The 23,782-nt window shown below is 42.2% G+C and overlaps 1 protein-coding gene across 1 annotated transcript; it reads left to right on the forward strand.

Annotated features, from left to right (window-relative positions):
• Window positions 1-628: 628 nt before the first annotated feature.
• On the forward strand, window positions 629-13,274 carry LOC124993026 (nmrA-like family domain-containing protein 1). Its single transcript, XM_047564535.1, has 5 exons — window positions 629-696; window positions 5,507-5,745; window positions 7,492-7,741; window positions 8,744-8,934; window positions 11,977-13,274. The coding sequence occupies exons 1-5, from the start codon at window positions 657-659 to the stop codon at window positions 12,154-12,156; spliced, it is 900 nt and encodes a 299-aa protein (XP_047420491.1). The 5' UTR covers window positions 629-656; the 3' UTR covers window positions 12,157-13,274.
• The last annotated feature ends 10,508 nt before the right edge of the window (window positions 13,275-23,782 follow it).

Here is a 23,782-nt window from a genome sequence, read left to right on the forward strand (position 1 = left end):
TTCCAGTGTCCCTTCCTAAGTGGGTAACTCCTGGGGTCTTCAGGCCAGCTCTGGTGCTATCTCCTCTGAGAAACCTTCCCTGACGTACCTGGTGTGGGTTTCGTGCCTTTCCTCCGTGACTGGATTCCCTGGGGTTTCCTTTCCATTCCTCTGTACTGCAAGTTTGTTTATTTATTTATGGGTTTAGCCCCTTTACAAGATCTGGATGCTGGGGCCTTCTTTCAATGCCTCATGTACCAAAAGCCCTTCACACACATTGCTTAATGAATGAGTGAGTGAAGCAATCAATCATCCTTTGGAAAACTGCAACATCAGAATGAGTGAATGAGTTGACGTAACAAGAAAAACCTTACCAAGGAGGGCCAGTCTATGGGGTGTGGTCATCAATTGTGCTGTATAATTCTCATGCAAGGAAACCCCATTAGTCTGCAAAACTAATGTTCTCTGGTGAAAAACAAATAGGAGGTTGGACAAAAATTGCAGTGTCAGGGTGAGTAAGTCAATGGGGTGTAACAAGGAAAGGGAGGAGCAGCAGAAGGGGTGTGGCAATCAGCCGTGGCTTAAAATGCTCATGCAAGAAGGAAAAATGCATTTCAGCTGTGTCTGCTGCAGAGGAAAGTTCTGCTACTCCATCAGTTCTTCCTTTGCCCAGGAACATGGCCAACAGGAAAGTAATTACAGTGTTTGGAGCAACAGGTAAGAAAAAGTCCTTCTGTTTAAGTGCATGCTGATTTTACTCATTCGTTCTGATTTTAACTTTAGAACCTGTGTGAGCTGAAGAGAAAGCCTTTGGAAGAAGTTAAGAAAGGCATCCTATCACTTGTGCTGTGTGTGTGTGTGTGTGTGTGTGTGTGTGTGTGTGTGTTGCTGGGGATTGAACCCAGGGCCTTGCTCCTTTTTGTTTTTGATGTGGGTGAGGGTCAGAATGATTTTGATTTGTAAAAAATGACTTCAGTGGGACAATGACAACTGACACAGTCTCCCCTCCTTCGGGAGCTATAGTCTGGAGTCCTTTCTCCACTTACTTCCTGATCAATAGCAGGGGCAAGTGTGAGGAGCCTGTGGGAGTGTAGACCGATACTCCAGGGATTCTGAAAGGGCAGAGGGGTTGGGAGGACATCCGTGATGCCAGGAAGCTCGGTTCCTATCTTGGTTGCCAAAACAATCATGAGGATAATTTTTGAGAAAGAGGAATATGTTGTATTGATATGCCAGCAGAGGAGAACACGGGACTCCTGTCCCAGAGGCTGTGATTCTGTCTGCCAAGGGGAACCCAGGGCTTCTAAAAGAGAAATACAAGGGCTGGGATCCAAACGTTATCAGTAGATATAATTAATTAGAGTCTATTGGTGACCTTAAGAGAGCCATTTCTCCAGCTTCCGGGCTTAAAGTTCCTTTATTTTGTGGGCAGTGATATTCTCCTGGGTAGTAAAGGACATGGTAGCTTAGGGCAGGACAGGAAAAACGTTAGTTTTGTTTCCCTGCTGTTAGGGAGGAAGAGAGGCAGAAGAAGAAAAAAATAAAAGAAAAATACATCAGGGCTAGGGATGTAGCTCAGTGGTAGAGTACTTACCTAGCTTGTGCAAGGACCAGGGTCCAATGTTCACACCGAAAAAAAAATGTATATATATATCTATATATACACATTATTTATATCTATATTAATTTAAAAATAAGTCACCTGAGGTCAAGTAGGAGGTAGTTACATCAGAGATGCAAAGTTACCACACAGGGGTAGGGAACTGGGGGAACCTGGTGGACTGCTCTCCTTACCAGGGCCCTGATCTCAATCACTTTTCTCTCTCTCTCTCTCTCTTTCTCTCCTTCTTTCTCGTGGTGTATTGAGGATTGAATTAAGTAGCACTCTACCCCTAAGCTACATCCCCAGTCCTTTTTAAAATTTTAATTTTGACACAGGGTCTCACTAAGTGCCAAGACTGGCCTCAAACTGTTGATCCTCCTGCCTCAGCATCCTGAGTGACTGCGATTACAGGCATGCACCACTGTGCCTGGTCATCTCAGATACTTTCTGCCAAAGTAAGGGATATATATACATTTTTGCACAAATACCTGGAAGCTTCCCATTTTGCAGAAGCAGAACATTCTCACCATACTCAGGACGTGTGTTTAGCCTACCAGTGTATGCACTTGAACCTCACACTCTTAGCAGTATCTCTAGTGCCTGCCAGTCAAATGTACCCTCACATGGAATTATCTGGGAAGGAACTAGATTCGAGAGGCCACAATCCAGAATAAGCAAGTGGGACCTGGGACAATTGTGTCTGACAAGCATTGGTACTCTGGAGGCTGCTTTTTCAGGCCAACAGTCTTATTGGTATATTCTGTTGGGTTAGAGCAGGGGTCAAGGTGGATGAATTTCTCTCTTGTTGTGCATCTTAGTGACACCTTAAGGAATGAGTGATTAGGAGAGCCTTGTTCCAGCTCTTCTTATTCTTTCCTGTTGGTTCATCTTATTGATCATTCCACCTCATGGTGGTCCAGGCAGGACTGCCCACCACCAAAGTTGAGCATTGAGAAGATAGAGGATTCAGTCTTCCCACTAGATTCATTCACTTAGTAAGTGGTATTGGGAGCTTATGGTAGGCCAGGCTCAAGAAAAGAAAGAAAGGTCAAGAGAGAGAGAGAGAGAGAGAGAGAACAAGAAGAAAGAAGTATACACTCCACTTCTGAGCTAAACCTGCAACCCTAGACCTTTATTATGACTTGTAATTTTTGTTTGTACTTGAGCCAAGTGTACACTACTATAATTCTTTTCTCCCCCCACCCACCTTTGGAACGAGAGATTGAACATAGACGTGCTTAACAATTGAACCATATCCCCCTTTTAAAATATTTTATTTAGAGACAGGGTCTTGCTGAGTTGTTTAGGGCCTTGCTAAGTTACCCCGGCTGGCTCTGAAGCAGGCTCCCAAACTCTGGGAGTACAGTCATGTACCATGCCGGCTAGTGTGTGTGTATGTGTAAAATATAGGTATTCCAAATAGCCAGTAGTGTGGGTGGTTTGTTGACTGTCCCAGGGATGAAACCTGGGACCTTGCCAATGCTAGGAAAGCACTACACAACCAGGCTTACAGATGTATATTTTGGTCAACATCAAATGCAGATATCATAGGGGAAAATACCAGTGCTGTGAAAATACCTCTTTGTCCATAGCATTGTGATCATTCAGTGCTCATCTTTATAATCCAGTAAATTATTCTGTCCTTATTGTCTTAAAAACATAAAAATTGAGACCCAGTCTCTAAATAAAATACAAAATAGAGCTCAGTGATCTATGTGCCGCTGAGTTTAATCCCCAGTACCAAAACCAAAATCAAAACCAAAACAAAAAAAAACCCAAAAAACTCATATGCCTTGTTCCACTGGAGAATTTTAATCTTTTTTACTTCTCTTGTTAAACCAAGAATAATTTTATAACTTTTGTACATAGCTGTTCCATGTAGGACATTTTTTCTTTTTTTTTTCAAAGTTTTTTTTTTAATTGTAAACAAATGGGATACATGTTGTTTCTCTGTTTGTACATGGCGTAAAGGCATACCATTTGTGTAATCATACATTTACATAGGGTAATGTTTGATTCATTCTGTTATACATTTTTTCATTAAGTAGGAATAAATTACTCTAAAAGAGAATCTGAATTTGCCCTTCAAGTCAAGCATGTTGTTTGAGTAAACTTGTTTAAAACAAACAAAACCAGAAATCTGATGCTATTTTTATCCCACACATTAGAGTTGACTTCCCCCTCCCCAGAAGTTAACATCTTTTTATCTCCAGCATTCTGAAATTTCATAGTAAGGGACAGGAATGTAGCTCAGCGGTAGAGCACTTGTCCAGCATGTGTGAAACCATGGGTTTAATCTTCAGAACGGAGAGGGAGAAAAGTAAATAAAAATATGAACCAGAAGTCTCACTGTAATGTGTGCAATATGAGATATTGTCATTGTGTTGGACCCTCACAGACCCTCAATTGGGAGCTCAGTCAATTTCCTTGGTCTCTAAGAAATCACTTCTGATTAATTATCAAATAATTTCCACACTTCCATTTTCTCTATTTTCTCAGTTTGGAATTCCCTTGGCTTGATCTTCCAATTATTTCCTCTCTCCTGTTTTCTATTTCTTCGTTTCTTTCTTCTAATTCTGGGAGATTTCCCAGACTTTTTCTATTGAGATTTTATTTCTGCTCTAATATTTTAAATTCCTGAGAGCTAGTTCTTAAGAATGCTCTCTCTCTCTCTCTCTCTCTCTCTCTGATTTTTTTCTACTAATCTTTCCCCTTTTTGCAGATGTAATTTTTGGAATGCAAAATCTTCTTCAATCTTGGAGAATCGTAATTCCTTTTAATTTTTTCCCTTTGTTCCTGTTTTTTTTGGCTTTGCCTTAAGGTGGAGGCTTTCCTCACACATTTCGTGAATTTTAGTACCTGTTTATACTTATCACTAGACAGTGTGCTGCTTTCATTGATTGAAGCTCTCTGTGCAAAGGCAGAGCTCATGGAATGGTAGAACTTCTTTTAGGATTAGCAAGCATGTATCAGCTGGCATGTCACAAGAAACAGGTGCCATGCATTCAGAGAAGCCACAAAAATTCCATAAAGTTGGACAGGGAAGAGAGTAATAAGGAGTGTGTAAGAAACAGAAGGACGGAGAGAAGGATAAGAGAGATGACCAGAACCTGAGATACGGAGATGGTCACCTCTTCCTTGCGCTTGGGTCTCCTGCTGACCCTTTCCATTGCCCAGACCCAACACAAGGGCAAGAGAACCCATTGATGGAGTCCATAAAGGTGAGCCTGCCAGGGCCCTAAGCAGGATAGAGAAAGTCAATGAGGATTTGGAAGCACAGAAATCATCTAGGACAGATCCAGCCAGTCTCATGGAGGAACTGGAATCTCAGTAACCCAGCCCAGCACCTGGTATTTATCATAGGACTTTCAGTAAGTATATCCAGAGTAGATCAAGTAGACAAGTGATGATCATAATGTGATTGGCTTTGAATGCCATATAAAGAAACTTGTGCAAGTTTTCAAAATGTTTAAAGAATACAGACTAAGCTACGGATGTAGCTTGGTGATAGAGCACTTGCTAGCAAGTGCAAGGCCCTGCCTTTGATCCCTAGCACTGCCAAAAAAGAAAAGAAAGGGCGCATACTAGGAAACTTTTTTGGAATTAAAATTGCATGAAGAACCCCCATATAAAATCTGTAACTGAATAATATTATAATTGCCCCTGTTGAATCTGGGATAGAGAGTCTGGCACCCTGTTTCTCGTGGCCTTCTTGTGGCCTCAAGCCTTTTCCTGTTCTCCCCTGGCTTCTGCAAAGTCACCTCTGAAGATGCTGCAAGAAACTCAGTTGGGAAACTATGGGGCTACCTCAAGTATCTTGCAGGTCCCCACTACAAACTAGTCTACACTGAACAATGAAACTTCCTGACCTTCCTGAGCATTCTTCCTGAACCTTCCTGCGTTTCCTCTCCCCTACCTCTATAGGAGCTCAAGGAGGCTCTGTGACCAAGGCTCTTTTGGAGAGCAAACATTTTGTAGTGAGAGCACTGACGAGGGATGTGACTCGACCAAAAGCCCTAGAGCTGCAAGGTCTTGGAGCTGAGGTGGTAAAATGTGATCTGGATGACAAAGCATTAGTGGAGGCTGCTTTAAAAGGAGCCTATGGTGTCTTTGTGGTGACCAACTTCTGGGAGCATTGCAGCAGAGACAAGGAAGTGTGTCAGGTGGGAACCAGTTTTCTTCTTTCCCCTTTGAGCCCTGTTCTCTTTCCCTCCCTACTATGTCTGTCCTCCCTGGCAGAGAGCAGGACTTCAGTCTGGGGAAAATTATAAGCCTCACTCCACAACATCCCTGTGACTTTTAAGAAGCACATATACACTAGGTACCTGCTCAAGATGTCTTTATTAAATTAATGTTATGTGCACCTATGTAGATCTTGTATATTTGAGAGTGACGTTAGTATAGTCATTCAATTCTCTGCTTCTCACCATTTGCTTCTAGGTGGCCTGTGGGGGCGGCAGCCAGTTTACCCATATAACCTCCACTCAGACAGCCAAATGGGGAGAATAAAATGTAAAGAATACATTTACACTTCATGCAGAGAATTGGGGATGAAATAATAATGGGCAGGTAAAAAAGAAACTAGCAAGCAAATAAACCCAGAATAATAATTTCAGGAAAAATAGTGTGTAGAGAAGTAAGTGTATAGAAAATCCCAAGACTCATTTCTGCTGTGTGTAAGCATATTGATCTGCCAAAACTTTTTACTGCGATGATGAAATAAAGAGAATTGTGTGTGATGGTGGTAGGGAAGAGGACGTAGAGGGAGAGTGTGTGCACAGATGTGCACTGAACTCTCGTCTTAGTATGAATTTAGTGGAGATCTCAAACTGAAAAAACTCCTTTAGTGGTATAAACATATTTTTAGAAGTAAAGAGACAACTAACAGGGATTAAAACAGTTACTCCTAGAGAGCAGTAATGGGCATGAGAGTACAGGTAGTGCTTTTATATTATAAGATCTACCCCCTATGACAGCACTATTTGGGAATTTAAAATATGTATATGTATAAAAATTTGGGAGAAAACCGAAGATTAGATTTAAAAATGTAATGGATGGGATCAGCCATTTGCACATATGGCACAATTCAGAAACTTAAGAGCATGATCAAATGTTTCAGGGATGTCTACTGATTTGATATTTAGAGCTTTTCTTTTATTTACTTATTTATTTCAGCACATCTACTGGTGTTAAGATCATTCTCTATGAAACCTGAAGTTACAGGTTGTCTCTCTGCTTCACTTTTTTTCTCTTTGCTAAGCCAGATTAGGTCTTCTCTGCCTGCCATATGAAGTTCTGTGAGGGAAAATAAGAAACAGTGAAAAGAAGGGTAAAAAAGAAAGGTGTGGGGAGGGAGGGAGATAGATATGAAGGTGCTTTGGAAATTTGGGAACTAAAAGCAAAGAAGAGAATATAGTACATTTGTGTTTGTGCATGTGCATGCACACATCTCTCCATTATACCCTTAATAGCCAAATGATGTGCATATAGTAGCCTGTTATCAGACAGATTTATAGAATATATACAGATGTGGAAGTTGATCACCAAGAGACCGAGAGCCCAGAGGAAGAGGGTGACTGCTCCTTGGCTCTTGCCCCTGGGCTTCGTTCAGGTCCCTGGCGTTTCCTTCTCTGCTGCCCTACTCTCTTTCCTGTTGCACTCCTCCATGCCCCGTGTCCCTGGCCTTGCAGCCCCAGTAGATGCAGAATGAGGGGTTCAGCATGATGGAGGGGAGCCTCTGCTCGCCAATGCTGACGGCCCCACACTTCATAGGTGGAATATATTTTGGTGCTGGAAGTTTCCTCTTCACAGGGACGAAGACAGAAGTACAGAGGGAGTGGAGGAGACCCAGCACCTTCCCTTTAGTCTGCAGGCGAGGTGCATATAAAGGCTGTACTGTCTTCCCTCAGGGAAAGCTGGTGGCAGACACTGCCAAGCTCCTGGGGCTGAAGCACGTGGTGTACAGCGGCCTGGAGAACGTGGAGCAGCTGAGTGGGGGCAAGTTGCACGTGCCGCACTTTGATGGGAAGGGAGAGGTGGAGGAGTATTTCTGGTCCATTGGAGTTCCCATGACCAGCGTCCGCTTGCCAGTTTACTTTGAAACCTTTCTCACTACGTGGAAGCCGGCGAAAGCCCCTGATGGAGATTACTACACCTTAGGTAAATGGAAGGTTGGAGTGAAAGATAACCAGACACCTGGCTGCCTTCCTCTCTCTCTATCCTCCCATTCCTGCTCCTCTTCAGTGGACCCATCAGTGAAGCACCTACTGTGCTAAGATAGCTACTAAACTGCCCTAGATTTACTTGCAGCAGCTACACTGTAGAGGGCAGCGCATTGATCTGAGTCCAGAAGCAGAAAGGGTTGTCTTAACATGCTGACGCTTCTTATATAAATACTTAGCTCTGTGACTTCAAGCTTCAGTTTCCTCCTACCTCATGGGAACTTTGGACATGATGTCTGCTAAAGGCCTTTTTAGCTCATCCATCTGATGTTCTGTGATAACAAGGGAGGACCTAGATTTCTGGTCAGTATTAGAATCTCAAGGGGCCAAAACCCCAGAATACAGCCTCCCAGGTCCTCCCTATGCAGAATCAGTAGAGCCTATAATCTGTAATCAACCTGCTCAGGGTGAAGAGGTGATACCTTAATTTTCTCTTGGTACTTTGGCCAGTCTGAGATCCACAAGTCTGGAAAACTAGGCCTTGAGTAATATGTACTAAGTAAGTCCTAGGTTACAGAGTGGGCTGAATTGGGCCACTCTTTGCTCACACCCCTCCCACCCCACCTAAGCACCATCCAATTTCTGGGCTAGTTGATTCGGCAGGTGAGTTGGTTGCACACTCCTTAGTGGATTCTGACTTCTGTCACCACAGTATTGTTCTTTTTATGACAACCCTGTGAGCACTAACCTGGTGTCCACAAGAAAGATCTTTATTCCTTCCAAAGGCAGTGCCTTCAATGATTTTCGTCTAGGCTCCACATCTTAAGTGTCACCTCTTAACGTTGCCATACTGAGAAATAAACTCCAACACAAGAACCACTGGGGGACAAACCATAGCAACTACCTTTCTACGCCTTTTGTTTAAGTGGTTAATTTGGCTTGGTGGATCTACCAAGGAGTGACATAATGAGGTATCTTTATCTTTATTTTTTTAATCTAGCACTACCCCTGGGGGATGTACCAATGCATGGTTTCTCTGTTGCTGATGTTGGAGCAGTCGTCTCTAGCATTTTCAATTCTCCAGAGGAGTTTATAGGCAAGGCTGTGGGGCTCAGTGCAGAAGCACTAACAACACAGCAGTATGCCGATGTTTTGTCCAAGAGTCTGGGGAAAGATGTCCGAGATGCAAAGGTGAGTTCTTGGCTAATGTACTGTTATCTTACAAATTCCCTAGACTTTCAGTGGATTTAAGCAGGGTTGAGCTTAGACTGTTGGAAGAAATTGAAGAGGACTCCAATTATACAAACCTACCTTCAGTGGTTAATGTGGTTGAATCCTTCCCATGTTGCTTTATTTCTTTGACTCAAGGTCCATCAGGTTGGTAAAGTAAAAATATTTTTTGGTGGAAGGGACTTAGAATCTGAAGACTGAAGTACAACTTTTTCCCCGCACACCATCCTGAATCCTCTCATCAGTTCTCACGGTTAAATGCATCAGAGAAGGCTGATGGTGGCAAGGCTCTTAGTATCGTTTAGCCTGTTTCCTCATGATAGTATCTGCCTCAAAAAGATCATATGAAATTAGGTATATTTAGGGCCTACGTTGGTGTTTGACATACATAAAGAAAGTCACCATGAGCATCTAAGGAGTAACACGATAGGTACTTAATTGTGTTGTCCAGACTATCTGGACAGAGGAGGGTGGGAGAAGTCTTCAGGAAAGAAGTGGGCTTGAAGAGGTCCTTGAGGAGGACAAGACTGTACAGGTAGAGGGTAGCAGTATGGTGACATGGTTAAACTCTGCAATAAAGGTCAAGGAGCCAGCCACAAAAGCTCATCTGAGTATATCATTGAAACCATATACAATTTGCTAGAGGAAAGTTATCCCCAAGCCCATGAAGATCACCCACTCAGAGATGGACTCCACAGAGGTCTGCACAGTTCCTTGTAGCTGAGTGTAGATTGACGTCTTGATGATCCCTCTCTCAGAACGTTTGCATTTGAATCTTACATTCATTTTGTCTTGTGAGATTTGAACTTCGTAAGAAAGAAGGAGAGAAGGGGAAGCAGTGTGGTATATCATGTTGTTTCCTAATTCAGCTGATGCTTCTCTGGCACCAAAAGTTCTAGGGCAGTAGAGGCAGGGAGTTCTACAGAGTGGTTAATGGTGTTCTTAGTAACTCGTCTGACTTGAAGACAACCCCACCTGCATCAGGACTGGAAAAATGCTTAGGCATTATCCCTATTCTGGGGCAGGGTGCATCTGGCCACAAGGTGGCGATCTACTCTTCTTGATCTGACAACTACACACCCTGTCCAAGCCTCTCCATCCTCTCAAGTCTCGCCAAAAGAGGCTGTAGAACTGTTAGAGTGAATGTAGGCTCCAGATCAAACTCCTATCAGGAGTTCTGAATTGGCTGAAACTGTCTAACCCCCAGAGGAATATGGTTCTCTTAGAAAGTGAGACATAACAGAACAAATGTTGAAAACTTTTAAAATATATACAGTAAAAAATTTGTTAGTTATCAAAGTTAAAGCATGGAAAAAAATGACTTGAGGTGACAGGAATTTAAAATGCTATCTCCCATTATTTTCATATAGTCTTCTCTTTCCAAAATTTATAATTTTTCTGATTTCTAAAATAATAAATGCTTATTGTAAAAAAACTCAGGAAATTATGAAAAAGAATATAAAAATCACACATGATTCAATTTCTCAGAGATAGCTACTGTCATTATTTGGTCAATTTTCTTCCAATATTTTCCAGTATATAATATGTATGTGCACACATACTTAAAAAAATACTAAATGTGCCATTTTGTATCTGGACTTTGTATTCTGAACATTTTCCTATTTTGCTAAACTCCTTCAAAATCAATTTTAATAACTGTGTACTATTCTTAGAGTAGATATGCCATAATTTATTTTACTATTCTTTTATTGCTGGACATGTAGGTTCTTCTTGAATTTTTATTATTACAAATGGCATGTGATAATCATGATTTTACATAAGATGTTGTCTATCACATTTAAAAATTTTTTATTTCATTCTTATTCTTTGGTACTAGAGATTGAACCCAGGCATGCTTGAGCTATATTCTTAGCCCTTTACATTTTTTTTAAATTTATATTTTGAGATAGGTTTTTGCTGAGTTGCTTAGGGCCTTACTAAATTGCTGAGGCTGGTCTCAAACTTCCAATCTTCCTGCCTTAGACTCCTGCGTAACTGGGATTACAGGTGTGTACCACCACACCAGACTAGTCAATTTTTTTTAAAGGCCAAGTGGAATTTAAGGTCAAAGTTCATCTCTGGTGACTAAAGACAGATTATACTAGATCTGATAGTTAGAAGTGGTCTTTGCTTATTCAGTAGGAGCAATTATTGATCTAGATAGTGTCAGAAAGGAGTTGAGGAGTGAATTTCATGGAAGGCAGGCAGTTCAGTAGGTATGGGATGGGCTCTACTTCTATTCAGGCCTGCCTGGCTCTGGCAGAGGCTGGGATGATTGAAGGAAAAATGCAAATGTCTAACCAAGAAGGAGAAAAAGATGAATGGGACATTGGTCATCTTTTCTTATTTTCATTTTTAAAAGACTTTGTTCTAATAAGATATACATGGCAGTAGAATGCATTTTGACACATTGTACACAAATGGGACATCATCCATTTTTGAGGAGAATGCGGGTTCAGCATTGGGGGATGCTGACTCTTGCATGGAGGCCCAGGTGGGTGGAATATTCCAGACACCTTCTGGGGGAATCCCATGAGAAAATGCACATGAAACCACTATGAAGGGTCATTCAAGTGAAGGGTGGTACAGATATCCAGTACCTATCCAAGATACCTGGGACCTGAAACAAGCTTTCAGAATGCTTCAGCTCTTATATGGGGTATGTTCTACATATATTATGTAAATCACCAGCAGGGCCTGGGGCAGGAAATTGTAATCAAATACACCAGTATCTCTATAGTAAGGTATGGGAATATTTCCACTAAATGGGATAATTAAAGACTATAAATAGTTTTACATAGTTCAGATCAGATTTGCCACTAAATTAGTTCAGCAAAGTCAGTTTCTTGCCAAATTGCATGTGAAGCACACTTGAGTTTCTTGGATTTTGGAGTTGAGCTACAAAATTGTGGACTTGGATCTTCATTAAGGTGAATATCATCTTTTTATCTTATTTTAAGTGTGGGTTATAACATTTCTTTCTTTTCTACTTGTTCTTAAAAGATCACTCCGGAAGCATATGGAAGGTTGGGATTCCGAGCCGCAAAGGAATTGGCTGATATGTTTCGCTTTTTTCAAATGAAGCCAGACCATGATGTCAAGCTCACCCACCGTCTAAACCCCAAAGTCAAAAGCTTCAGCCAGTTTATCTCGGAGAACCTAGGTGCCTTCAAAGATATATAGAAAAATCAGCTGTTCAGACAGGCTTTGACCACACAGCCTCTCTGATCTTGCTCATCTTTGTAATACAACATCTACATTTGTAGAACAGATATGTTAGAGTGCATTTATTTGTACCACCAAAGGAAACCCTTTTAATCCTCTGTTTAGTAGGAAACAGTGCATTGGTGACTTGACATAGTAACTGGATTCACATAGAACTTTCTAGCTAGTGATGAAGGTGTCTGACTACTTGGTTAAATGAAAGCTCTTTGTTTCTTCCTTCCTGTTGGGGCTGGAACCCAGGGTCTTTTCATGCACTCTACACTGAACTAGCCACGCCCCCCATCACCTTCTGTAGCTCTCTCTTCCCAACCACCAAGTCACCTCAAAAAGATCTGTCCTGACAAACTTGGACTGTTGTAAATAGGAGTCCACTGAACTTTCCCCTGGGGTGAGCAATCTCAAGTCTCTGTTCTGACATTCTCCTAGGTGGCTCCATTTTCTAAAGCGCATCCTACAATTTTCAGTGAACTTTGAAATAACATGAATTTTAAACAAATGTCTTTGTAGAGAATCTTCTGGGGAACACGGTGTTTCATGAAGAAGCACAAGCATTAGAAACTGTGAAATTCAGTTTTGCTTCAAGGTTGGGAGTTTATTCTCAGATTCATTCATTAAAGCCTCTATCAGATCATCATTTGTTATCCATCTATTCATACAACTATCCTTCACTTATCCATCCTACAACATTTTTTTTTTAGTGCCAGACCTGGTGGTAAGTTTGTGAACTTCTCTCGTCTTCTCTGTTTTTTTTTACTGCCCTGATTCCTTCCCAGTTTGTGGTTGGATTTGTGTCAAACCAGGGCTAGAGGAGCCAGGCAGTCATTTTGTAACAAATGAAATGCAGAGGATCTGCAGTGGCTGAAGGGCAGGAAGCTGGACTCAAGGCCTGGGAAGTGGACAGATGAGGTGGCAGAAAGGCTCCCCAAGTATCTTTGTATATCTCTGGCTTAGCATTTTCTATGTCATGTTGTAATTGTCTTATTTGCTAGTCTTCTTCCTTACTCTGAGTGATTTGTATTATGCCTGCTACGTAATAGGTAACCAATAAATATTGATTGACTACATGAGTACATAAGTTAATTGACCATATCATTACAAGAAGATAGAAATAAACAGGCACATAAGCTAGAGGAGTGGTAAGAACCAGCCACAGCGGCTTTAATGACCAGGGGCTATCCACTTCTAGAAGACAAGGGGACCTGCCCGCACTACCCTGAGGCAGGCACTGCTTGGTTCTGGGAGCAAGTGGGTAAGGACTGGGTAGTGGTGCCTGCGTGAGAGGATATCATGGCCTGGGATCTGACTTTGGAGACAGTCTTCCTGGGGCCAAACACAACTTTTTTTTCTTAAGACATTAAGGTTTTTTTAAATGAATGATGTTGATGTTATTGCAGACAAATATCTATATTGGGGTGAAATCACAAAGTATATTTGAGGACCACTATCCTTTTCAATGCAATTTAGGGGCTCAGCCCTGAAATAGGCCTAAATAAATTGCCAAAAAGAAAAGATAAAGAAAAATCCTTAAACTGAAAATAGGTGGCTTATTACTCATGTGGGTGACCCAAGCAAGAAGAATGGCTGCTATTTCTTAGATAAATTTCAGGATCCCAAAATGGACAGGAGCTACAGCCTGGAGAACCTCTTGGTCCCGTTGTGTGTTTGCTGGGGTGGAAGTTGATTATTTCTGTCTGGAACAACAGACAGAAAGGCTACCTCCATCCTTTGTTCCTAGAAAGCCTGAGAAGTCCTTTCAGGATTTAGAATAAAATTTTACAGTGGCTGATTTGAAATGAGTCAGTGCATTTTAGAGACCTCGCTCCATCTCACACAACCAAGAGGTTAAAAGGAACTTCAGAAGTTAGTCCAAGAGGGTTTAGTATTTGTTGATAGTGGACAAGGGATTCCACCACCACTGCCTTAACCCCACTGCAATAATTACCAGGCCAAGAGGGAGCACAGCTTCCCTTTGGTGTGAGACCTGGGGTCTCAAGAGAGGAAGAGAAGGGGGAAGTAGAGCTGTGCATCCCAGTGAATGAAGCCACCCTCTGTGATTTGGGAGTGGGTGGGGCTTAGGGTGGGGGTGGGGTGAAAGGGACATGGAAGGAGATTTCTCTCCATAATTCCAGAACTGTCCCTAGAAAGCCCAGCTATGAAGTCCAATAATGCTGGATTTCACTGGCTCTGCCCCGGACTAGTTGAATTTGGCCAGGTTCCTTGACTCCTGGGCTTTAGTTCCCCACCCTGCCAGGACTGCTGGGAAGAATCAGGTTGGAAAGCACTTTGCACAGTCCTTCACACGGAGGGAGTGCTCATGAAACAGCTGTTCCTTATTCTTGAGAGTAGTTCCTACCCTGGCCTCTCATGTGGCCCCCAAGTTCTGAGGTGCCCACTGGGCTGCTCGGGCTGCCCCCTGACCCCTGTGCTGAGTCTTGACCCCCCTGACAGCCCACCTCTGCCCAGGCTGTTGTCCCTTCCATCTTCTTCTGCCCACCACTAGATGGCAGGACAAGCCTAGCATGAGAAAGGGCAGCCCCAACCTCAACTCAGGTGTTTGTCTTGGGACTTTTTTGGGGACAGAGCCAAAGGAGATAGTTATATGGTGCATACTGCAGCCCTTTGGTCTCTGGCTTTCAGACTGTCAGTCACCTTCCATGGTCGTTTCAACAGACATGCGCTGGGCACCTTCTCTGGGCCTGGTGCTGGCATCAAGTGCCTTTCCTGTGCTGATTTGGGATTACAGAAAGGAAGAGCCAGGGTGTTATCCAGGGTCTTCATCCAGACTACCTCCACAGCTTCAGAGAGAGCCCTCTGGCCAGGGTGAGCTGACCAGGCGGAGGGCCCCCAGGCCTTGCCCCGGGATTCCAGAGAACAGGGCCTGCTGTCCACCTGGGAGCTGGGACCACCTTCTTCCTGCAGGTGCCATCTCTACCTGCCATGCTCCTGTCATCCTCTATCCTGTCTCAGGGACCCTTATAACTTTGAGGTCCCATGAAAGTATGCCAGGCACAGAGACACACTACCTAAGGGAGTCTGGGATGCTGTTAGGAAAAGGGCAGCCCTCAAACAGTGCCCACTGGCCAGCATTGGCAATGCAAGTCTTAGACCCCTCAAGGAGGCGAACGGGAAGGCAAAAACATAAGTTTTAAAACACTCTGGAGTCTTAACACCATGACTGAAGAACTACCTGGCTGAGTGTCGCAAGAGGATTAAAATTGTCCTCATCATTGCTGAGGATGTGGCTCAGTGGTAGAGCATGTGCCTATCAATCAATCACAAGGCCTTGGGTTCAAAACCCAGTACTGGGGGGAAAATAGTGTGTATCCTTTCTTTGGTACTACTCCCAAGAAACTGTGTTAAGTAAACAGCATAAGTGGAGATCAAAATGAACTTCCAAGGATTTAGATTGGAAGTGTTGTGTATGAAAATGATGACCACAACATAAATGGAAGTAAGCAAAAATGCTCAGGGTTGGAGGACTGAACAAATTATTTAAATTTTAAAATTCCTGTAATTTAGAATTAGCATTAGTGAAGGATTTATACTGAAAAATTTTAATTGATTATAAGTGAGAAATTCTGGGTGTAAAATAACATTTTAGGCTGGAGTGTAGCTCAGTGTTGTCCTGGATTTGATCTCTAGCACCTAAATAAATAAATAAAAATGGCATTGTATAGTCTGATCTCAGTTATGTAAACTATACACATATATGGTAAGATACTGAGAGGAATATAACAAAATGTTAATAAAGTTTTCATTTAAAAGTGGAATGGTGGTTATTTTCTACTTTCTTGTATAATTTCTCCTTTGCCTCAGTTTTTGTTGTTGTTGTTGTTTGTTTGTGTTTTGTTTTTTGTACTGGGAATTGAGCTCAGTGGTAAAGTGACTTTACCCAGTGCCACTTTACCACTGACCTGCATCTAGTCCTTACTAGTTTTCACTGTGAGACAGGGTCTTGCAAAGTTGCTGGGACTGGAATTGAACTTGCGATCCTCCTGTCTCAGCCTCCCAAACAGCTGGGTTTACAGGCATGTGCCCCTAGACCCAGTTGCCTAGTTTTTCTTAATAAAAATATAATATTTTTATTTTGAAATTTTATGTAAAGAAAAGAGTCATTTTAAAATTATGACAGATATTATTGATTGTCCTAATTCTTCCTTATGCAAATATAATTATGTTTCTTCAGGAACAATGTATAAATATTTACCTGCAATACTACATAAAAGTTAACCCTCCAAAAGCTGGTGAAGCCACTTGTACTTACAGGCTGTGAGCTACAACTTTCCACAGGATGTTGCTTGCTAACCCTGATTCCCACATGCACACACAGGAGAAAAATGGAACCAATGCTGGGGTAAGTACTTAGGGGAAGGAAGTATTACAGAATTCCTGTATGTGAACCAGGAAGTGGCATGGACTGTGATGGGCTGACAGATCTGGCTCCATGAGAATGTTCTAGGCCAGACTCTAAGGGAAATGACTAAACAGACTCCATTTTGCTCTGCGACTCCATCTTATGTAGGAAATAAGCTTCTCCCATGGGAACACCATGCCTCTGTGCCCATCATCAGTTACTTAGTGTGACATGTTTAATAATGTACAATGGCAACCCCTATGTAGTAAAGAATTGCTCTCTTTTGATTCCTATTGCTCCTAAACAATGTACCATGTGAACAGTGATTGTGTGGATGTTACTAACCATTCTTTAGTTTGTACCTAGGTAAGGGTCATTTTGACCCACTTCCCCCTCTGTCGATGATCTCATGATGTTAGTGTGTAATTTCGAATCATAGCAACAGACACTTATGATTAATGTGATTTTTGGTATAAGAACCCCTACAACACTGTGGTCGGGGCTGTTCTCCCAATAGCCATTTTTTGGGGCATTGTGTGAGATAGTCAGCTGGCCGGCTTAATAAAGACTCTCAAATTTGGACTTCTCAGTGGTGATGGTCTGTTCTTAAGTTGCGCCCCATAACAGGACCTGTAGTCCCAACTACTTGGGAAGCAGAGGTGGGAGAATGGCTTGAACCTAGAAGTTGAGAGCAACCTGGCAATGTAACAACACCTTGTGTTAAAAACCAAAAACCAACCAGGTGTGGTGGTGAACATGTGTAATCCCAGCATCTTGGGAGGCTGAGGCATGAATATCCCAAGTTCAAAGCCAGTCTCAGCAACTTCGTGAGACCCTGCCTCAAAATAAAACATAAAAGGGGCTGGGGATGTGGTTCAGTGGTTAAGCATCCCTGGGTTCAATCCTTAGCACCAAAAACAACAAGAACACACGCAGAAAAGTCCACTACAGACAAATAGCAAAAGTTCATGTATGTGTATAGAAAGAGAAAGCAGAGCAGAGGCTGGCCTCAGGGTACAGGCAAAGCCATGAAGGCCAAATGGCCGGTCAGTGGGCAAGAGAGGTCACAGGTTTGAGTGTGGAAGCCCAACATGGAAATCTAGAGAGCCCCCAGGAGGCCTTGCAAGTATCAAACCCAAATGGTTCCAAGAGCCAGGCTGGTAAATGAAGGAGCAGGCCAGATAACAGACAGCAAGGAGTGGCAGGGATTATGCCAACTGGGATCTAGGTGACACACCTGTGGGAGGCATGACCGATAATTTTTTGGTGGGGAGGGGTACTGGGGATTGAATTCAGGGGCACTGGACCACTGAGTCAAATCCCCAGCCCTATTTTGTATTTTATTTAAAGACAGGGTCTCATTGAGTTAGTTGCTTAGTGCCTCACTTTTGCAGAGGCTGGCTTTGAACTTGTGATCCTCCTGCTTCAGTCTGCTGTGCTGCTAGGATTACAGGTGTGAGCCACCATGCCTGGCTTGAACAATGAATTTTAATAGAAACAGTGACAACCAACTTTGTCCCAGCAATTCCTAAACTAGTGGTTTCTTGGTCTTAGGTTTAGCACCTGAGCCTTCTGATTTTTTTTTAATGATTTTTTAAAGATGTTGATAGACCCTTATTTTATTCATTTATTCATACGTGTATTCAAACGTGGTGCTGAAGTGCCTCACACATGCTAGGCAAGTGCTCTACCACTGAGCCACAACTCCAGCCCAAGCCTTTGGATTTGTGGCAGGGGAGGGGCTTGGTGAAGCAGTAGGGATAGTAGAAGGATGCTGTCTCCCTGCAATGCTGCTGTGCGTGGAAGGACTAGCGAGATGTTTACCCAACCTGCTTCCTCGACTTCCTTGGCAGGCAGCTGGGCCCCCTTTTCCAGTGTTTTCTTGCAATTAATTGCAGCCATGTGACTCAGTTATAGACACTAGCGTGGGAGTGGAAGTGATGTGTGACACTTATAGGGCTGCCTTACAGCTCTTCTCCTTGCTGAAATCCTCCATCATCTTCCCCCTGTACATGTGATCCATGTGCACAAGCCAGATGACCTTGAAAGCCACATTTAGGAAAGAATATTTAGGAAAGCCCAGTCACCTAAATTCCGTCTTGGAGGAGAGTGGCCCAAAGACAAGCAACATCTGTTCTGGACTTTATGCAACCCAGAAATAAATTTCCATAGTGTTAGAGGCAATTTACAGTGTGTGTGTGTTTATTATAGCAGTTAGCATTGCCTTCACCAACACAGTATTTTATGCCTATCAGAAAGAAGCAAACTGAGGCCAGACAGAGCAAGTCATTTGCTCAAGGTTTTGCAAGTGAAAGTAATGAATGTAACTCCAAGTTCATCCAGCTCCCATCCCAAGCCCTCTATAATAACATACTGATTCCAATGTAACCAGTACATTGTATAGAGCTTATTTTGTGATTCTCTTCTTATCGTAGACCACACCCCATTTGTGGGAGTCTCCAAAGTGTAAGCAAAGTGGGTGGGCAAGAGTTGGAGTCATGGCGTGAGGCACTGAATCATGAAAAGTCTCCCTCTGATATCAAGTTGCTTAGGGGGAAATCCACAGGCAACCCTAAAGTCCTTCTCCTGAGAGCCAGGTGTGGCTGCTGGCAGGAATGAATTGGGTCAGCAGCCCCCAGTCTGCCATCAGGAGCCTGAAATCCTGGGTGAGCTTTCCATTCCCAGTGCACTCTTGCTGGTCCTCTTATTCATTAACATCTGTGTCCCTCCAATTTGGGCTGTGGCTTGAACTCTGTGAACTGCTCAGAAAGAGGCCCTTGCTACCTCTTTGTTCAAACAGACAATAGCTGCTTTAACAAAGGAAAATCAGATGCAGGTGAAAGTTTATTTTTAACATTTCCCAGGCCAAATGGGGATTTGACATGAAAATAGAGCCATCACTTCCTCCTGCTCTCTCCCAGAGTGGCCGGGGTGCTTTGGACTGGCCAGGACTCTAACAGGCTTGGATCCGATCAAGCAAGTGTCCCACTTGATGCGGTAGACAGTTCAGTCTTTCTAGGACCCCCTTTAGCAAGAAATAGATATTGTGTTTATAAATGGGGTCAAACTTGTGCCCATTGATCAGCCTAGGGAGCCAGGAACCACAGCAGGTGACTTTGTAAATGAGACACTACCCCATGAATAGCTTTCCCTGGCACCTGGAGGAAAGATTCCTGGAAAAGTCCATGGGGCTGATTCCCATCAAGTTCTGACAGCATGTCACCAGAGCAGTTTCTCAGTGTTCCAGTAAGCCATGGCGGTGCTCTGTCCAACAAGGTCTGGATTTCATCTCTGGAGGAGAAAGGAGGTTCTCCTTCGGGCACTCAATCTCTCAGAGCCAGGGGGAAGGCTCCTCCTTACATCCACTACTCCCACAATGTTTAGCCTTCTCTTTACTTCTTTTTAAAAATTTGTTCTAATTAGATGTACATGACAGTAGAATGCATTTATACATTTTAATATTTATTATGTAGACAGAGTGTAATCTCTCATTTTCCTGATTGTACATATTGCAGGATCACATTGGTCATGCAGTCATACATGTAGATGAGGTAATAATATCTGTTTCACTCTACTAGCATTCCTTCCCCCATACCCCTTCCCCTCCCTTCACTAACCTCTACCTACTATAAAGTAACTCTATTCTTCCCTGTCCTTCCCCTCTTAGCGTGAATTAGCTTCCGCATATCAAAGAAAACACTGGGCATTTGGTTTTTGGGACTTGGCTTATTTCACTTAGCATGATATTCTCTAACTCCATCCATTTACCAGCAAATGCCAGAATTTCATTCTTCTTTAAAACTGAGTGATATTCCAGTAAGGAAGACTTACTTTGAATAAATGGGATCTTCAGGGCAGTGGTGGTGCTGAGGGGTGTCTTCAGAGAAGTAATAGCGCAGCCTTTCTGTACATAAAGTGACTGAACATCCATTCAGTGCTTGGAATTATGAAGATGGAAGTCAAAATATGGGAGATTTAGTTAAGGCAGACTTTCATGAGATTGCTTAGGATTTAGAGGATATGCAGAAAACATTTAATAGGCCAATTATGGCTGGATAGTGTAAATAATTTAGTAAAAACAATCAATGACTTTGGAATGTCCCAGCACTTAGGAAAAACTTAGCTTAAACAAGGAATTTTTTTTAAAGAGAAAGAAATGAAAGATCTCCATATACCTAGAGATTTCAAGGAGAGGTGAAGATAGCAAAAATCAGAGTATCAAAATCATAAAATTTAGAGCTCAAGCATTTAACTTAGGCCAAAAGTGCTTTATCTTAGAATTATTATTATACTACTTATATAGACTGAATTTAAAAAATTCAAACAATAAGAAATGTGAAAAGCAAAAAGTGAAAGTGAAGATCCTATTTCCCATTCTTCCTTTTTTTATCCTGTCTCACTCCTCAGAGCTCACTCCAATTAAAAATGTTGTACAGGGGCTGGGGAGATAGCTCAGCTGGCAGAGTGCTTGCCTTGCAAGCACAAGGACCTGAGTTCAATCCCCAGTACTGCAAAATCCTTCTCAACCTTTGATAAATCTATAAATTAAATACTTTTCACACAGAATAATTCTTTACATATTTATCTTAACACTCAGCAATCTAAAATATGCAAAACAAGGGCTGGGGAATATGGCTTAGTGGTAGAGCGCTCCTGATGTGCCAGGTGCCCTGGGTTCAGTCCACAGCACCAAAAAAAAAAGTGAAATAAAATGTGCTAAATGGCTTTGCATATTAGTACACACAGATGTATCTTGGATCATAAAACAGTTGCATGGTATTCCACTGTAAATATGTACCATGACCTATTTTACCATTCCCTATTTATGAAGACCCAGAGAGTGAGAAGCACCCGGTCCTTTAAAGAGCAGAGAAAACCCGTGTTCTGGGCAGGGGATCAGTGGGATCACAAAGGCACTGAGGGGAGAAGGTATGGCAGATTCCAGGAGCAGGGGATTGCAGTGGCACAGCTGGGTATTTGAAGGGGTTGTGGGCCAGAGAGCAGGGCCTGGTCTGCCTTGTTGTGGACTCCTGCCTCCCAGGGTCTGAGAGACCTGGGCGAGCTTAAGCTCTATGTCTCTGTGGCCTCCTTTGTAAAGTAGGAATGATGATGACGCCCACTTCCTAGGTTTGCTGTCAGGATTCAGAGAATTAGTAGGAAACACTGAGAGCAAGCTCTTGTCCACAATTAGTTAGCAAGTACTTCATGGAAAGGATGTCAGATATTATTTAAATGAGGCGAGAAGTTATTGAAATGTTTTAGTTAGGGAAAGTACTGGACTCACTTTTTATTTGAGAGGGAGGGAAAGTCAGGAGCACAGTTAGGAAGCTGTTGTGTTGGTCCAAGGAGAGACCATTGCCACATGGTAATGAGAAGGGAGATGAAGAGAACGAACAGATTGTAGATCCATTTGGAGACGGGAGTTGGGCAGTTTTCATCATGACAACACAGGAAATAGGATTTGGTACAGGGACAGATTTTCCCGACTGGACTGGAGATGAGAATGTGGAAAATCTGATGAGAGATTTTTCTTGCTGATTTGCTATTTAAATAGAATATCTTAATGTTAATATCATTTTCAGAATATTTATAGGACTAAGACCATTAGGGAAGACTCAGAGGGATGGACTGAGTTGAGAAAAATAAAAGCTAACCCAAATCTCAGATCCCACCATCATGGCTAGGTAAGAGGTCCCATAGTCGGTCTCAAACAGTTTTTGATGTTCAACCAGCTAAAACCCTCCCTCCCTTCTCCTCAGTTTCCCCTGCTTAGCCCAGGAAGTTCCTAGGAAGGCATCTCTTCCTTTGTTTCCTCCTTGTGACACTTCCCCATCATTCCCAGCCAGGGCCTCAGGAATTGGGGACTGTGACTTAGACTGCATGGCTTGCTTCTCAGTTTCTGATGCAGACTCCAAAACACTTCTTTTATTTCCTTTCTATAAGACCTCAAACTATCTACCAGTGGACTGAGAGGTCTTGTTTATGAAGTTATTTCTTATCCATCAATTACAAATACTTTCTATAGTTTCTTCTACTTGCTATTTTCATGCATCACATTTAGGTTAAATTTTATCCAAAGTCCATTTTTGTGTGTGGTATGAGATATGGATCATTTTGTTTTTCTCCACGTATGTAGATGTTTCCCCAACAATGGATAGGAAATAACTTGTGGTTTCCTTTTGTTATATATTAAGATTTTTATATATTTAAGATATACATGGTTCAATCTCTAAGTTTTCTTGTTCTGTGTATCTGACCAACCTTGTAACAATATGCTTTAAATCATTTTATTACTAGGGGTTTATAGTGGGTCTTTAAAAATGGAAGGACATGCTGAGCATGATGGTACATACCTGAATCCCAGCTACTTGGAAGGGTGAGCAGGTGTATCATAAATTCAAGGCAAATCTGGGTGATTAAATTTCTTTCTGTCTTTCTTTTTTTTTGTGTGTGGAGTGATAGGTACTAGGGATTGAACTCATGGACACTCAACCACTGAGCCACATTCCCAGCCCTATTTTGTAGTTTGTATTTTGTATTTTATTTAGAGACAGGGTCTCACTGAGTTGCTTAGTGCCTAGCTTTTGCTGAGGCTGGCTTTGAACTTGAGATCCTCCTGCTTCAGCCTCCAGAGCCACTGGGCTTACAGGATTATAGGACTGTGCCATCACACACCACATGACTAAATTTCTTAAAATACATCTCCTAATAGTTTTGTTTCTCTAGTTTAATACTGACTGATAGACTGTACTTTAAAAAAAAATTGAGATATTTGTGAAACTTTATTCTTCTAAATAACTTGTGTGGATGTTTATTGAGGTCCTAAAAAACAAAAGAAAACAAAAACAACAACGACAACAAAAAACTACAAAAGTGAGGCAGGTGTGGTGGCACACACCTGTAATCCCAGAAACTTGGGAGGCAGAGACGGGAGGACCTCAAGTTCAGGACCAACCTCAGCAATTTAATGAAGTCCTATGCAACTTAGCAAGATCCTGTCTTAAAAAATGAAAAGAACTGGGGATTGAGCTCAGTGGTAAAGCACCCCTTGGTTCAATGCCCAATATTAAAAAATTTTTTGACTTTTGATTGAATCAAATTTGTAGGTAACTCTAACTTGTGAAACCCTAACTGATATCGTTATAATCTTACATCATCCATTCCAAGATCATAGCTGTTACTAAGTTTATTTGGATCGTCTTCCATGCCCTTCATCAATGTTTTATTTTT

Source organism: Sciurus carolinensis, chromosome 9 (assembly GCF_902686445.1).
Source record: "Sciurus carolinensis chromosome 9, mSciCar1.2, whole genome shotgun sequence".
Classification (NCBI taxonomy): Eukaryota; Metazoa; Chordata; class Mammalia; order Rodentia; family Sciuridae; genus Sciurus; species Sciurus carolinensis.

Bases quoted from the DNA above. Each gene is read 5' to 3' on its own strand.
- LOC124993026 (XM_047564535.1), top strand. From the start codon at position 657: ATGGCCAACAGGAAAGTAATTACAGTGTTTGGAGCAACAG. The intron at 697-5,506 runs GTAAGAAAAAGT...CTACCTCTATAG, and splicing joins TACAGTGTTTGGAGCAACAG to GAGCTCAAGGAGGCTCTGTG. The intron at 8,935-11,976 runs GTGAGTTCTTGG...TGTTCTTAAAAG, and splicing joins AAGATGTCCGAGATGCAAAG to ATCACTCCGGAAGCATATGG.